Genomic DNA, 16,282 nt, shown 5'->3' on the forward strand with positions numbered 1-16,282 from the left:
TAACATAATCCTTTAACCGGAAATAGATTAGATGAGAAGGCCAAGGAGATGCAAGAACAGGTAATATAATGAGGTTGCCCCACAAAATGTATACACGTGCTCACAGTGGACCACTGACTCAATTTTAAATTTTCTAGCAGCCAACCCAACGAGAAAACTATGATTAGTTTTGTGATTCACAATGTCCAAATGACTAAACCCAACCAGTTCTTTAGGAAACGTCCAGTTCTTTTTAATGTATCTGTAAGGCCAGAAAGAAAAATTTCCAGGATATATTCATAAAAAGTACCATGAACGATGTCTTCAACAAAATCATTATAGTAAACACAGAAGCTGTACCTCAGAAAATACTCTTAAAAAGGTTACCACGCCTCCAAAGAACAATTCAATCAAAGCCATTTGAACAGCGAGCAGCAGAGGGCAGTGTGGCAGGACTCAATAATGCTACCTTGGGTGGTGGACGTTAACCCCAAAATAGATTTTAAAGTATCCTGACCATTGGATGGAGAGACAGTCCTCCATGACCTTGATTTCCTTTGACCAAGTCTTTCGCAGACATCGGCCAGCAGAGAGATTGAGGATGTGCTTCTTGCCTAGTACTCATTCTACCGTTATCCTGTGTTACTAAAGACAAACCATTTGTTTTCACATTTCTGCAAGTTAAAGATAAGATTGACTTCCTCTCTTGAACACTAGGGAATCTAACATGAAGAAGACCAGAAATGGTACTCGGTTCACTCTCCATCCGTAGTGATTTGAGAGAGCATCTTCAGTTCCCTTTCTCAAAAGGGTGGAGCCAGGGTTTTCCTCTCTTTTTGTTTGGGCTTTTTCTATGCTCCCATTGCCGTTTCTAGGCTGTGGACTTACTCAGCTCCAAGCCTAGCATCTATAAAGCAAGAAGAAAACCCAGGGAGGTCACCATTGTGTTGTTCCCTGGACCCCAAGGTCCCAAGCTAGTGTTCCTTCTTCTTTCCACCTCTCAGAGTCTTCTTGTGTTTGTTGATGTATAATGTTCAGGTTTGGGGTTGACTTAACAGGAAGAATAGGGGAAAACACATCTTCTACATCTTTCTGGAAGCAGCAGTTTTCAATTCTATTTTAATTTCAACATTGACTTTGTATTTATATTGAGGCATTGGGAAGCAGAGCATAAATCCTAGATACAGACGTTTGGCCTCCTTTCCTAGGCCTGGCCTTCATTATGTTTCTTCTTACTGTTTTGCTTTAGTACATTAAGACTGAGTGCTTCAACTGAAAGATAAATAACAGAGATTAAAGGGAGCGCAAATGCAGCTTATTTGGCTATATTCTCACATTCAAAGACCTTAAATGGATGACTAGGTTTTCTGTTTGTTGAACAAACCTAAGAGATTTTTTTTTTGCAACTTCCTTAAATCACTGTTCCAGTGTATAATGCACATAAGTCTGAACCCCTACGCTCTCCAGAGTGCTTCCAGAAATAACTTTTCTTCCATCTTAAGACCTGTTTCAGATTTTTATTTATTTACAGTGAGCTTGATGGTAATATTCTCCTGAAATACATGGGGAAATCTCCTGAGTTTTCTATTTTGGAGAACATATCTACCCACTCCCATCCTTCTAAAGACTATTTTTCTTTTCAGTCCCCGAGTTCTGGGTCATCATAAGACACGATGAGACCATTTTGAATACTCACCTTTAATAACATATGGTATTTTCATATTTTATGAATTTTCAAAGCCGACCTGGCTCCGCAAAGCATCCCGAGTTCCTTCTCATTACTCCCCAGGAAAGTCCTGAGTCTGGCTCCTCTTTCCTCCTTTTCTTTTCTCTTTTTTTCCCTTCTCTCTTGAGCAATTTTGAATGTTAGCACCAGCTGTGGGCCAGATTTCCGTTTGCCTCCGTGTCACTTTGATCCTTATGTCCACAACTCATCTGTTTTTGTGAAATGCCTTTTTGAGTCACTTTCTAATTTTTATGCTGAGTTCCTGTTCCATTGATCTGTAGATGTTCCTTATATATTCTGGATACAATGCCTTTATTAGTCATTTATGTTACCGAGATTTTGAGGCTATCCTACTCACTCTGATTTGATGACTAGAAGTTTAAAATTTTTGTCTAGTCAAACTTATCTTTTACTTTGCAGGTAATACTGTTCTAAGTTTTATTTGAACAATCTTTCTCTATTCCAAATTCATGAAGATGTTCTTCTGTATTATCTTTTGAAAGTTTTTTGGGTCTCCAGTTTTATCTACACGGAATTTATTTTTTTGATGAAGTGAGGTTAGGATTAATTTTCTTTTTCATTTTTTCCTATGAGTATCCAGTTGTCACAATATCATTTGTTGAAAAGACCATCCTTTTATAATATTCTGTAACATCATCTTTGATATAAATTGTATAATGAACTACATTTCACGTATATTTTGTGACATACATTGTGTAATTATACAGTATTTTATAATATAAATTATTTCATTCCATAGGATAAATAAATAATAATGGCTATCATTATACATCATTTGTACTTGTGCAAACATTTCTATAGTTTTATAGAAATTAATTTTTTCTACAGTAAAACAAACTCTTTTTAAAGCTCTCTCATACAAAACTGAACAAGGGGAAAAAATCAAAACTGTCTTAAATATTGCAAATTGCCTGAAAGTTACTCGGCTTTGAGTGACTTTACTGTATATTAAACATTATTGAGACAACTGTAGTGGATTAGTGCTGTGCGACTCAAAGCACTCAAAGCCTGGCTCACGGACCAGCAAAATCACTGGAACACCTGGGAGCATGTTGGAAATGCAGACTCTCAAGCCCTTCCCCAGGCTATTGGATTAGAATATGCATCTTAACAAGATCCCTGACAATTTAACAAGATCCTCCAATGCATATTAAGTTTGAGAAGCAATGTTTTAGTACATGATGTAAAACAAAATGGAGACTCTTTTTAAAAAAATGAGAACAAGTTCCGCCATAGTGTCACATGAATTTCTATGACCTTTGTAATGTTTGTAGAGACTGTGAAAATCAGAATTGCGATTGAATTGGATGTTGGCTACTAATTGTGAAACCTTAATAAGCTAAAATAATATATTACTTTATAAAACGCTCGTTTTCAGAAAGCACATTCACTTTATCTCTTTAAGTGTACAGTATAATCTTGCAATGCTGTAAAGGTAGGGATTGTTATACCTGTTATACTGAGGCTTAGAAAGGTTATGTGACTCCAAAATTACAATGCTCCCAAGCTTAGTGGTCTTGTCTCAGGCATTTTGCCTCAAACTCTAATAACATTGGCAAGAAGAGAAATAGTCAAAAGCCATGTAATCAATACCAGTTACTTAAATGGAGCTTTGGGAAAGGATGAATAATCTAAATTCAAACTTCACTCATCTTTCTTCACCACGGTTAATGTGGACTCAAAATATTAGCTGGAATTTAATTTTTCGTTCCTTGCCTATTTACATGTAGTAGAATTAACAAAAATAGGAAGCCAAAAAAAAAAAAAAAAAGACAAAACAGGCAATTTACAACCTACACTAACCCCTGTATCCTTGGAAGTTGGTTTCTGATATATGTGTTAAGTCTCCCTTCCTGGCCCCATGTTCTAACCCTACTATCCCATATGTGTGTGTCTGATGGATGCTAGGTCTGTGGATGCTCTTAGGTGAGACAGATTAGATATATAAGTGCTTCACCTGGTTCGACGCAACTTGACTCAACTACCTGCTGGAGGGAGGGAGTCACAGGTGGCCAGAGAGGAGCTTTGGACATGAATTGGTCCTCTCATTCAAGTTCATGTCTGAGCTAATCAGAGCATGCTTCATGACTGTTTATCTTCAGTGTGTCTTGTTTGGCATAAGGGACCCTGGGCATCTCACCCACATGTTGCCCAGCAGTAGAGTCAGTGAGGAGATCCTGGTAGCACAGCTGTAAAAATAGCTGTATAATGCTTTAGCAAATCTTTCTCTCTTTTTTTCCTTTGCATTTCCAGTTGCCAGGATCTTCAAAAGGAGATTTCCCTCCTCCAGGAGCAGATCTCTCATCTGCAGTCTGTGATTCACTCCCAGCACCAGAGCCTGCGCAGTGTCATCCAGGAGGTCAGATTAATCAAGTGTGTTTCTGCGGTAGCTAGTATGTTTCCAGTGAGAAGACCAAATACGTGTGGCTTGCCTGGACTCTACGAGCACTGAGATTCTTCTCCCCATTGACATTTCCTTTTTATCCCCATGTGACAAGGCTCTGTTTTCAGTGTCCTCTTTTGTCTCTATGCCGACACCTGTGATGTTCTCAACGAAGATATGTGGGAAATTGTGTTTGCTCTTTAGATGTTTTGGTGTTTTTTTTTTTTAAGGGTTCTGAGCCAGATAATGCATGCTGTTCTTTAGCAGATTTTGTAGATTAGGAGGTTCAGCCCTTTCTTGAAGAAGAAATGATCTGTTTTCATAACCTCCTAAGTGGTTAATTTACATAGAGGGTGTGTTAGCACAGGGCTGTAACCTGGCCCTTCCTCGCTGGGAACATCTTGGCAGGTGAAAGAGAAGAGATCATCGTGATGGCAGCCAGATGGATGGTGAATTGCATACTCATACAGTTTACATCAAGATTTGTATTGATCTGGTTTGGGAATCTGCTTTAGACTTAAAACCAGAACTTCATCCATTCGTTTTCTTTTTTTAACTACCTCATATTTGTTTCTAAAAGGAGTCCTTCTAAATAACTCAAATGCCTTCTTGACATAAACGTAACATTCATGCTTGCTGCGGTAGGACCTCTCCAAACAGCCAGAGAATTGAGTCATAGCACTTGCGAGTCAGGGAGGACAGAGGGGGCATCCCATGTCCTCATTTTACAGATGAGAAAACTGAGGCCCACAGTAGTTAAATGATAGAGCTAGCCTTGGAATCCACGTGTTTCTTCTCTTCTGGCACCGTCCTGGATATCACCCCACATCCCCCAGTTCCACGTTGCCTCTTAACAGATGCTTTTCTTCCAAAGCAAAGTGGGCTCACCTTAATATGCTGCTGGTTGACCAGATCTCTGCCGCAGGGAGATTCCCCATGCCAGACCATGGCCTTGCATCATGTCCCCTGGCCTCTGCCCGTGCAGGATGAAAATGTTAGGTGGCTGAGACACAGAACAAGGACCAGTGTTGCTTCCACAGGATGCACTCCTGCTGAGTTTGGTTTAAACAGGTTTGCTAAAGATTAAAGTGTTTAATTGCACTGTCTGTGTGCTCTCGTCCCCAGGTGCCAATTTGTCCTGTTATTTTCTGTAGCCTGCTGAGTCTGCTAATGCTTGGGATTTAATTTTGTTGATTTGATAAACATTACTTGACCACAGAAACCTGTACAATTTCTGACTTAAGGAACTATTCTCTGTTGCCTGACAAGATTTTTGCATTTGTGTTTCTTAAATCTTAGATGGAAGGCTTAAAAAATAATTTAAAAGAACAAGATAAAAGAATTGAAGATCTGAAAGAAAAAGTTAACATACTTGAAGCCCAGGTAAGGAGGGAACCTGTTCTATATTTCAGTATGAAGTGAGTATGTGTGTGTTCAGTATATCTGTGAGCCTGCGTACGAATGTGTCCTGTGTGTTTGTGAGTGCTTGTGTGCGATGGTGTGCCAGTGTGACACTGTGTCCAAGTATGTCTGTATGTGTCTGTGTGATTGTGTGTGACTGTGTCTATGTGTGAGGACATGCATGTGTCTCTGTGGGTATGAATGCCTTTTTGTGAGTGTGCATCTTCTATGTATAAGAATTATAGCTTTGTGGGGGAGGTACTCTTAATCATTATTAAAATATTAAGTATTAAACATAATTTTATATTATTAAATTATTAATATTAAATATTACTAAGGAATTGTTGAAAGTTTATTCAAATGTTCCAGAATACTTTCTCTACTGGGGAGACCAGTGATACTATCTCTCGATGTGGACTTGAGTTAGAAGCTTGGTCAAGGCCTCTCTTGCGTGAACTCAGCTCTAGCCAGATAGCCGGGTCTGCTGTCTCCTGTCTTTGTTTCTTTCCCCCGTCCTGAGACATACTATTCCTCCTCTTTCTCCATCCGTATCCAACAGGGCATCCAAGCTTCGCCTCAGGGCTCACCTACTTCAAGAAGCCAATTGAAATTTTCTTATGTTTCAGTGTTTTATAACTTATCATAAACATTTATATGTGATAAGATGTGCTTTACTTTTGCCCACTCATCCCCACCTTGACTGGGGCGTTGAGCTGCAGTTCAGGCTGGTGAGCTGCAGTCCTAGGCTGGTGGTACCCCTACCTCACAGGAAGTACAGAGAAGCCCTGTGGTTATTGGAGCACCTGACGACCCCCAGGTGTCTCCAGCCCAGCTCTGCTTTGTGCTCAGTGTCACCCCTTCTGTCTCTGTTGAATAGCTCATCACGGACCGCCTAGACTTGATCACCTTTTCTACTGCATCCCTCAGCATTGTGACTTCTCTGTGTGTCACGTTGTCCTGTCCAGAGATGCTCTGTCTTCCATGGAAACCTGTTTATCTTTTGGAGCTGTTCTCTTCCCCAGGACAGACCAGAGAGGAGCTCCATGATTGGACTCTCAGCACACGCCTCACCATTCTTTCCACCACCACATTCTTTCTGCTTTCCTCAAACAGAAGAAAAAAATCATAATAACATAAAGAGGTTGTAAATATTTTGCAACTTAAGTTTTGGAACCATCCCCCTGTTTTGCCGTTTCTACCTTCCTGGGACCACTGTTCTCTTTATTTTAGAGGGTAAGCTCATCGCATCTTGGGTTTTCCTTAGATTCTCACCTAAGTAAGATGTAAATTGGTTAGTTTACATCAGGTGATGTGATTTATGTCGCATTAGAGCCCCCTCCTCCTAAGAAATGTCTTTAAAGGCATTTCCTCCCAACTTTTCTTATGTAGTGGCCTTTTGACAAATGTTACTTGATAAAATATTTTTTCTTATAAATATTTTTCTTATAATATTTTAATAACTATTTTTTATTTTTTTACATAACTAACATATGGTCATTCATCCCATACAAATTAGGAAATATGGATGAGCAAATATAACAAGAAAACCACTCAAACATACCATCCAAGGGCAATTATTCAGCACAGTTGTGTATATCTCTATTTCTGTGGGAATTTTGTGCCTGTTACATACTTGTGTGTATGTATTAGAGATACAGACTATATATGGCATCATTTTATTGTGTTTTTAAACTTTTATTTGTTTCAACAATTTTTTCATATCACTAGTTACATAAGTCTATAAATACTTTTTTTTTTTTTTTTTTTTTTTGCGATACGCAGGCCTCTCACTGTTGTGGCCTCTCCCGTTGCGGAGCACAGGCTCCGGATGCGCAGGCTCAGCGGCCATGGCTCACGGGCCCAGCCGCTCCGTGGCATGTGGGATCTTCCCTGACCGGGGCACGAAGCCGTGTCCCGTGCATCGGCAGGCGGATTCTCAACCACTGCGCCACCAGGGAAGCCCCTATAAATACTTATTGAGTGGCTACTATGGTGTAGGCACTACGTTTGGATAAACAATGTTGAACAAAATAGACATGAGCCCTGCTGCCTGGAATTTACTAACTGATGAGGGAGATAGATACAAATAAATTAATATGTAACTAATAATATCTTGGAAAAGTTCTGCAGGAAAAGGACAAAATACTCTGGGCAATAATACCTGGATGGAGGAATGTATATGGACCATTTAGATTGGTAGGTGGGAACAATCTCTCTAAGAAAATGAATTTCAATATGACCTTTGTGGAAAACTTGGTGGTAGGGCATGTCAGGTAGCCAGACAGGAGGCCATTGTGGGTGCTTCTAATCTAAAAGCTGTAAATAGTGTAGGATGACATTGGAAAGGTAGGAAGGTGCTAGATCATAAAAAGCCTTCAGGCCATGCTAAGGGCTCTTTTTCTCTATAGAACGGTATAACAAGAAAGTCTTTGCTTACCAGGCAAATTAGATTTACATTATCTTTTTAAAGAGCCACGAAGGTTTCCACTGTATTGCTATGAAATAACTTAGTTAACTTAATCCCTGCTGTTGGATTGTTTTCCAGTACAGCTTTTGTAAACAGCAATGAATTCAACAGACTTTTACAAACGTTACCGATTATTTGTATAATTACTTCCTCCCTTAAGATACATTTTTAGAAGTTGAATTGGTAACTCGAAGACTATCCATTTTTAAGATTGTTGATCTGTGTTCTCTGAATTTCCATGTCTGCTGGATCAGACATCTCCCTCAGCTGCCACAGCCTCACCTGCTGCTGCCTCTGCTCTTGCAGTTAACTCTTTACTCACTTTCAGTCTTTCAGTTCTGACATTTCTGATCTGCTAATAGCCCTCTTTTTTCCTCTTTATTACTAAGGGATTTCAATATTTAAAAATCCTTTGGTATCGTTCTAATGAAATCTAAGAAAGTAGAGATGAAAAACACATGTGCTTAGGGCTTCCCTGGTGGCGCAGTGGTTGAGAGTCCACCTGCCGATGCAGGGGACACGGAATTCTCATTTAGATCCAAGTTTATCTGTAATTCAAGGCAGTCCGGTGTAAGGTAGGGATCTAATTTTTTAGTTGTCTCACTTTATTGAGCAGTCTGGCCTTCCTTCATGATTTTGAAATGCTGATATATCCTAGACTAAATTTTTATGCTGGAAATCTGTTCCAATGGTGTATCTGCCTATTTGGCTCCAATGCCCTACTGCTTTAATTATCATACATCTGTAATACATTTTAATTGGAGAGATTGTTGTCTTTCTCTGATCTTTCATTATGGTCCTAGGCTCTGGTCATGTCTAATTAAGTGTTAGCCCTCATCACAGAGTCAGGGCATCAATGGTGCTACTGCTTCTAATTCAATCTTATATTTTTAGTTGTGTCTCTATTTATATCATCCCCAAAGCTAATTTTATTGTCCTAAGTAAACTGGCAACTTAACCTATACACTACATTATCCAATTGGCCTTTTGGTATAATAGTTAGACCAGAATAATGTATTGCTTCCATTGCACTGCTTCTATATCCCCAAATTTAGCAAATAATTGCAGGCTAGCCACTCAGTGTGATAGGAGGAAGCAATAGATTGTGTTCCCCTCATGGAAACTTCTTGGTTGGATGCAATCTGCCCACATTGATGGGACAGCATCTCTCAGTACTGCCTAAGATTCTCTGTATGATGTTGATTCAAACTACTATTTTCTAACATTCTCTTTTATTTAAAAAAGTCTTCAGATAAAGCAGTATTGATGAATGTCTTTTATGACCTCAAAATTTATTGTCTTCAGTAGATAAATCATTTCCTTCACTGTAGGGAATGTTACAACGCCCTTTTCAGCTTTAAAAAGCCCGGCCAAGCCACATTAGTTTATTTATTCAGCAAATAGTTTTGTGTGTTTATGATGTACCAGGAAATGTTCTAAGTGGTAGGTACATGGTAGGAACAGGACACACTGTCCTGACTTCATCTAGCTTTATTTTAATTGAAGATACATACAGTAAATACATAAACAAGTAAGTACACAACTTAATTAGGGACGGGTAACTGCTCCGAGAAGAGTAAAACAATGTGACAGTTATAAAGTGATGGGAGTCAGGAAGAGCATCTCTGAGCCTGTGATCTTGGACCAGGTACCTGAATTTAGTAAGTGCTTGAGCTGGAGTGAACCTGTTTCTAGTCTAGCCCTAGTCAATGCTTCGTTATGAAGATCTTAAACTGGGAGGGCATGCAGGGGTGTACTATCTTGCACACAAACTTAGGACTATCCTATTTTGAAATAACAGTGTGAGCCGATTCAGTTTGTGAAAAATTGGTCACCAGAGCTGAACAACCCTTTTAAAGACATCAACTTTCTAAACCATACAGACAACATAGTTTTCTCATCCATAATAACTCATCTCTTTTAAGGCATGCTACATACTTCATTTTGTTTAATCTTCAAAGCTACTCTGGGAGAAAACTATTATTTATTCCCTCAGGGATTAAACTGAGATTCAGAGAAGTTAAGACACTTGTTCAAAATCACTCGGCTGCATTTGAGTCTAAATGAACAGATATAATGTTAAATTTGCAGAATCATTTGTATGTATTTTAGCCATTGTCACAGTTACTACATTAAATGTTTTTCTGTTTTCCAGTTTTTTGACTCATGGAAACTAATACTTTTTTCTGTGTATTCTTTTCTATCCTACCAAGGACTTCCCACCCTCCCCCCCCCCCACAAGGGGATAAAATTCACTCATCTAACTCTGTCCTTTTTTTTTCTTTTCAATCTTTCAGGATTTTAAACCTCTTTTAAGTATCACCAGAAAATTTCTGCTTAACTCTGCCAAAATTATTTACTTTTCTTTCTACTTTGGCATATCTTTCATCATCTTAATTTACAGCTCTGAAATTCACCTCACATTTCACACATTTCTAACTTCTTCACTAATGACATGCTCATATGAAAATGCATCTTCAGAAATTACTCCATTTTCTAGACTTTGAAGAGTATCCTACTTTATGTAATCACCATCATCCCTAAAATTTAATTTATTTCCAAGAGCATGTTGCTAGAAGTTTAAGTATGCAAAAATTAGGTTCTTTTGGAAAACCGTGTCCGTGAACTATCCTTGGATAGAGTCATAATAATGGTGGACTTACTCTGGTCATTGATTTGTAATTTTGTAAACTAATGATGAAAACTCATGCATTTGGTTGTTCTAGTTAAAGAAAAGCATATGAAAGCCCATGAATCAAAAATAAAGACCTAGGGCTTCCCTGGTGGTGCAGTGGTTGAGAGTCCGCCTGCCGATGCAGGGGACGTGGGTTCGTGCCCCGGTCCAGGAAGATCCCACATGCCGTGGAACGGCTGGGCCCGTGAGCCATGGCCATTGAGCCTGCGCATCCGGAGCCTGTGCTCCACAATGGGAGAGGCCACAAACAGTGAGAGACCTGCGTACCACAAAAAAAATAATAAAATAAAAAAAATAAAGACCTAAATCCAGTACATGAAATAAATCATCACAGAAGTTGAAATATATGAAAATAAAGACAGTCTAAGCTGATAACTCTTATGCTTCTGCAATGTTTGGAAGGCAACAACTTCAGAAAGTAGGAGTTTATTTTGGAAAAACTCCAAATAGCTTCTACATACTTGTCCAGCCACAAAAATATTTTTATTCCAATGCTTGTTGTCATCATGATATTGTGTTTCAAGTTGTGCTTCATAACTTGTAAAGTACTGTACAGAGAGGAGTTTTTCTTAGCCACGTACTTGGCCCTGATATATGCCTGCACTTGTTTGGAGTGTATATTCGATATATCTCCATTATACAAGGAACATCTATATCATCAATTTGTCAAATCTGAAGTACATTTCCTGAGTGAGACTTAAGTGCTTAACTCTTGAAATATCACAGTGAAATGATTCATGTGTGAAGATTTTTGCTCCATCTTTTAGTTATTATTCCGTATAGATGCCGAGGGGTAGGAAGGTACAAAATTCACATCTTGTCTCTGCTTTCCTTAGTTCAGTAGTTCTTCATCTTAACTGTACATTAGTATCACCTGTGGAGTTTTGAAAACTCCTGAACCTAGATTACAACCAAATTAAATGGAAACTTTGGGGGTAGGACCCAGGCATCACTAGATTGTAAATCTCCCAGGTAATTCCAATATACAACCAACATTTAAAACTACTCTGGTCCAGTGGCTCTCCGATGTGAGCAGACATCAGAATCATCTGATGAACATCTTAAAACACATCACCTGGCCACCCCGGGTTTCTGGTCCAATGGCTTGGTTGGGAATTGAGGATTTGTAGTTCTAATAAGTTCCCAGGGGATGTTCCGATTGTTGATTCCAGGACTACACTTAAAGAACTGTGTCTTCATCTTTTTTCTCTCCCTTTTTTCCACCTAACCCATTTCACCTTGTCTTCAAGGTCCAGGTTAAACGTCCTTGTGTAGGAAAATTATTCTAGTCACACTGATTTCTGTTTATACCTTTGAATTACTGGCTGCCTTATGGTATCTCTTGAATCGCATTTAATTAATTTATTTTTAATTTTTGAATGGTCACATGTTTATCACCTCCACCATACGGTGCATCCTGTGTACTAAAAGGGAAGATACTATCCTTTCTTGTGCTGTGTCACATTCCCTCTGCTACTGGTATGGTGCTGCAGACATGGCAGGGACCGAGTAACTGGGTGTATTGCGGGGGGCTGGATGTTTGGGGTAGATTCATTGTTGATTAATTCCCTGACAGTTTGCTGTCTTCTCTTTCCTATATATCATACCTGGAATCCTTTCAGAAATCACTGAATCTCTTTATCTCCTGGGGTCCACCGATTGCTTATTTGTAATATAAGGAGGCTGGGTGAATTCCTCTGGTCACAGAAAAATAACATCTTGCAGGGAAAAGAGCATGAGCTTTGGAGTCAGACAGGCCTGCATAAAGCCTGCACATTTGCAGACCCATGCTGCATATACTACCTGTGGGTCATTGGAAGCAAGGTTCCTCGTCAATTTGAGTTTTGCCAGCTTTATTTCTTTCACATACATAACAACAATGAAAGTTACTCCTCAGAGATGAGTTTATATCGAAGAAAAGAATGTCTGGAAAACACCAGGCAAAAGTCTTGACATTTGCTAGGTACTCAGAATTATGAACTCTTCTGCTTCCATCAAAATTCTGGTGTCTATTTCCCAAAACCATGCATTCTGGTGCTGGCTTACTCCAAACCAGCAGATGGAGTCTTACAAAATAACTTTTATTCAGTCCTTCGTTTCCTACAAGGGAAGGGAGCTGGTGTGTTGCTGTTCTTTGAAAGCCATGGCGCCTCTTCTGCCTTCCTCCCACGGTTACCTTTCAGGCCCAGAACTTTCTGTACAGATGTATCCTTGAAGGACTTCTGGCCTGCCCATGCAGCCAACTGGCAAGTCAACCTTGGGCATGAGTCTTCACTGGAAAGTCTCACTTTCCAGATCTGTAAAAAGAAATTGTTTGGCTTTGCTGCATTGTAGAGAAAGTATTGTCTCTGGACTGGGAGGCCCTGGCTTTGTGGGGGTTTTTTCTTTCACTTTTTCTTTTTATTAATTTTTATTGGAGTATAGTTGCTTTACAATGTTGTGTTAGTTTCTACTGTACAGCAAAGTGAATCAGCTATACTTATACATATATCCCCTCTTTTTTGGATTTCCTTCCCATTTATCGGAGGACCTGACTTTGAATCTTCAGTTCTGCCCTGAACAAGACGTTGGGCACTTAAACTCTTTGGACCTCAGTTTTTATATATAATATATAATAATGGGCCTTGGACTAGAAAGTCATAACCAGCTGCCTTTCAGTCTTAAAACCTGTGCCAGACACCGAGCTGAGTAGTTTATGTACTTTTATTTCATTTCAGAACCTGTGAAGAAGAGACTATGATCATATCTGTTAATACAGATGAGGAAATTAGGCACAGAGAGGATAAGTAAACTAAATGAGGTCACACAGCTAGCAAGTGGTTGTGCTAGGATTTGTACCTGAAAACTTAAACGCTTTCCCTTCCCGTTATTAGCCATTGCATTATCTCCCAGAATTCCAAGGTGCTTCCAGATTTAAAATATTATGGTCGTATGATATCTGTTTCTTCCACCTTATATATGGTAGTCAGGACCACTACTACTAGAGATGAAGAAACTGAGGCTTCAATGAGAAAATTGAGGCTAAGGATGCCATGAACCAAAAGAACAGATGGTGCCTATTTTCATGGAGTTTCTAATCAAGAGATTGCACAAGAAAGACAAATGTGTAATAAATATTGTGCGTGTCTTTCAAAAGGTTCTTTGATAGAGTTCTTTCATGAAGTTCTTCGCATCTGTCCATATAAAAGAAACTGTAAATTGAAACAGAGAGTTCAGCTGTTGAATTTCAGAGGCTAAGTCAGAAGACTGAATTTGAATCCCTTGGTAAATTATGCATTTTTCAAGGAGTGTTTGTATTTTCAGAAGTAATATTTGGGGACTCGCAACTGGCTATGTTCTGTGTTCTAATACAGTGACTGAAACAACAGACTTACTGCTAAAGAGGGATGTAGATGGTGGGTCGTCCAGAAACACTAAGCACATGGCTAGTAAATGTGCTAACATGCATGTGATCTCTGCACAATTTTTGTTTTCTATTTCAGAACAAAGAACTAAAAACCAAGGTGGCACTTTGGTCTGAAATTCCTAGGCCGAAGGTATCCAAGGCCATCTCTACAAGGTAAGGCCTCTCTTCCGCCCCCACCATCTGCCTTCACGACTCCTGTTGAACACGGTTGACATTTATACCACTTGAGAAATTATCCATTCAATTAGTACTTACGTAATCACGTGTTTACGGTCTGTCTCCCAGTTCTTTGAGAGTGGGAACTCTATTAATCTTGTTAACCACTGAATCCTTGAAGCCTGATATACGAATACTTACTTTATGAGTAAATGAATGAACAAATTTAGATATCGTTTTTCCTCTTCTTTGACATAAAACAAGCCCAGTCTTGGCTTCATCCAAACAGTACAGATTATCTCCTCCACCATCCTTGTTCCTCCATTGCTCATATTTTCTGTGTCACCGATGGGCATTTTAATCATAAATCATGTGTATTTATTTAGGTTTCCATGTCTGTCTCTCAAGTCGATTGTAAGTGTCAAGAGGGCAGGAATAGTTCCTTGTTTTTCCCTTTATTTCCTGCATTGTTAAAGGCAAGTGTCTTCAACAACTACCTAATAACGAATGAATGAAGCAATGATAATGACCCCTAAAGCAATGGAAATAATAGTCGAAACCATCAAATCACTTTCTAATTTTGACAGAATCAGAAGTGACAGGTTTGTTAAAAAAAAAAAAAAAAAAAAAAGCCTTCTGGGCTCAAGTCTCATTTCCATAAAATTCCATGAAATTATCACTTAAAAGAAAACATAGTCTGTAATTACATGAATCATTTAGAAAGTGACTAAAAACTTCCTGTTCTAGCAACTTTTGAATTTCCAGCCTAGTCTCTCTAGGGCCGAAACCCATTTTCTGAAACTCTCTTCTGCACAGTGCCTGACGTGGAGAATCAGGTCCCCTATGATTAGCCCCAGTCTAGGGAGTCAAGTAGATCTTTCTCCCTCTTCAAGACACCCTGCAACCATGCTTCACTTTGCTAATGATGTATGTAATTAGAGACTAGAGATGAAGCATTATGCATCAAGTCTTCTAAAATCTTTGGGCCCCCAGAGGCTAAGTCATTAACTTTTTGGCCAATAGCCCTGCAACGTCTAAAAAGGAAAATTAAGCCCAAGAAGTATTGAAAGAGGAAGTGAAATGCCCACATTTTAGAAGCAGTAAGAGAAGCAGATATTTCAGAGCAGGAAGAGTTGAAGAGTTTAGAATAGAAAGGGAAGCATGACTTTCCAAGGAAAGGGAGGATGGTCGATTTTAGCTCCTTTACCAGATACATCCTCTTGGGGTAGTGAGGTATCATGGCCAACCTCAGCTGTTTTGACCCTGGAGGGAATGGAGCCAGAGTGGAGCAGAGGAAGGAGCAACACGTGGTCTCCATATTGTACTGACTCCAGTATTGCGTGATGAGACTCAGGCTGGTACAGAGGGGATGAGTTTGAGAGAATGACTTCTATGGCCAGTTCTTTAGCTGCAGTTCATTAATAAAGGTAGTTTTAAAGACTTTTTTTCTCCCTATGACTGAGGAAAGGTCAAATGGGAAATTTTCCTAATTGAAATAGGGAAACTGGAATGAATATGCCCTTTGTTTTATAATTTTGGTAGAAATTCCAACAGTAATGATATATCTATAATGGTAGGTCTCATGTTTGCCAAATGAAATCTGACCAATTGGCCGTTTGAGAATGTAAGTGGTAGTATGGTTTGGTAAGTCTAGATTCACCAACGTAGAATGGAATTATAACTCTCGGGAGGAATTAGAATGTAAAAGTAGCTGTTAATGCAAAGAAAAACAAGCATCACATATATTTAAAAATTAATCTTGGCAAATCTCTTAAATCACTCATAAAATAGAATTCTCTCAGTCAGTGCAGGAAAAAAAAAAAAGTTTTTTTTTTCCCCAAGCATTAGAACGTATAGATGTTTCTTAAGTTGAACACCAAAGAAATGGTTTGCTGGGTATTAAGGATCAGGTTGTTAGAAAACAGCAAAACAGCAACAATAAAACACACATATATACATATATGTGTGCACACACATATTGATGTGTGCGTGTGTATATTTGTGTGTGTGTGTGTGTGTGTGTGTGTGTATACATATTTTTTAAACTA

General features: G+C 39.0%; 1 protein-coding gene across 4 annotated transcripts in view; it reads left to right on the forward strand.

The window, feature by feature from the left end:
* The window catches only part of CCDC68 (coiled-coil domain containing 68), a 51,855-nt gene that overhangs the window by 32,196 nt on the left and 3,377 nt on the right, over positions 1-16,282 (forward strand). For all 4 annotated transcript variants that reach the window (XM_049697645.1, XM_049697642.1, XM_049697643.1 and 1 more), the window contains 3 exons: positions 3,980-4,085; positions 5,409-5,492; positions 14,155-14,231. In XM_049697645.1, coding sequence (XP_049553602.1) covers positions 3,980-4,085; positions 5,409-5,492; positions 14,155-14,231 — 267 coding nt within the window. The remainder of the gene's footprint in view (positions 1-3,979; positions 4,086-5,408; positions 5,493-14,154; positions 14,232-16,282) is intronic.

Source organism: Orcinus orca, chromosome 15, assembly GCF_937001465.1.
Source record: "Orcinus orca chromosome 15, mOrcOrc1.1, whole genome shotgun sequence".
NCBI classification, from domain to species: domain Eukaryota; kingdom Metazoa; phylum Chordata; class Mammalia; order Artiodactyla; family Delphinidae; genus Orcinus; species Orcinus orca.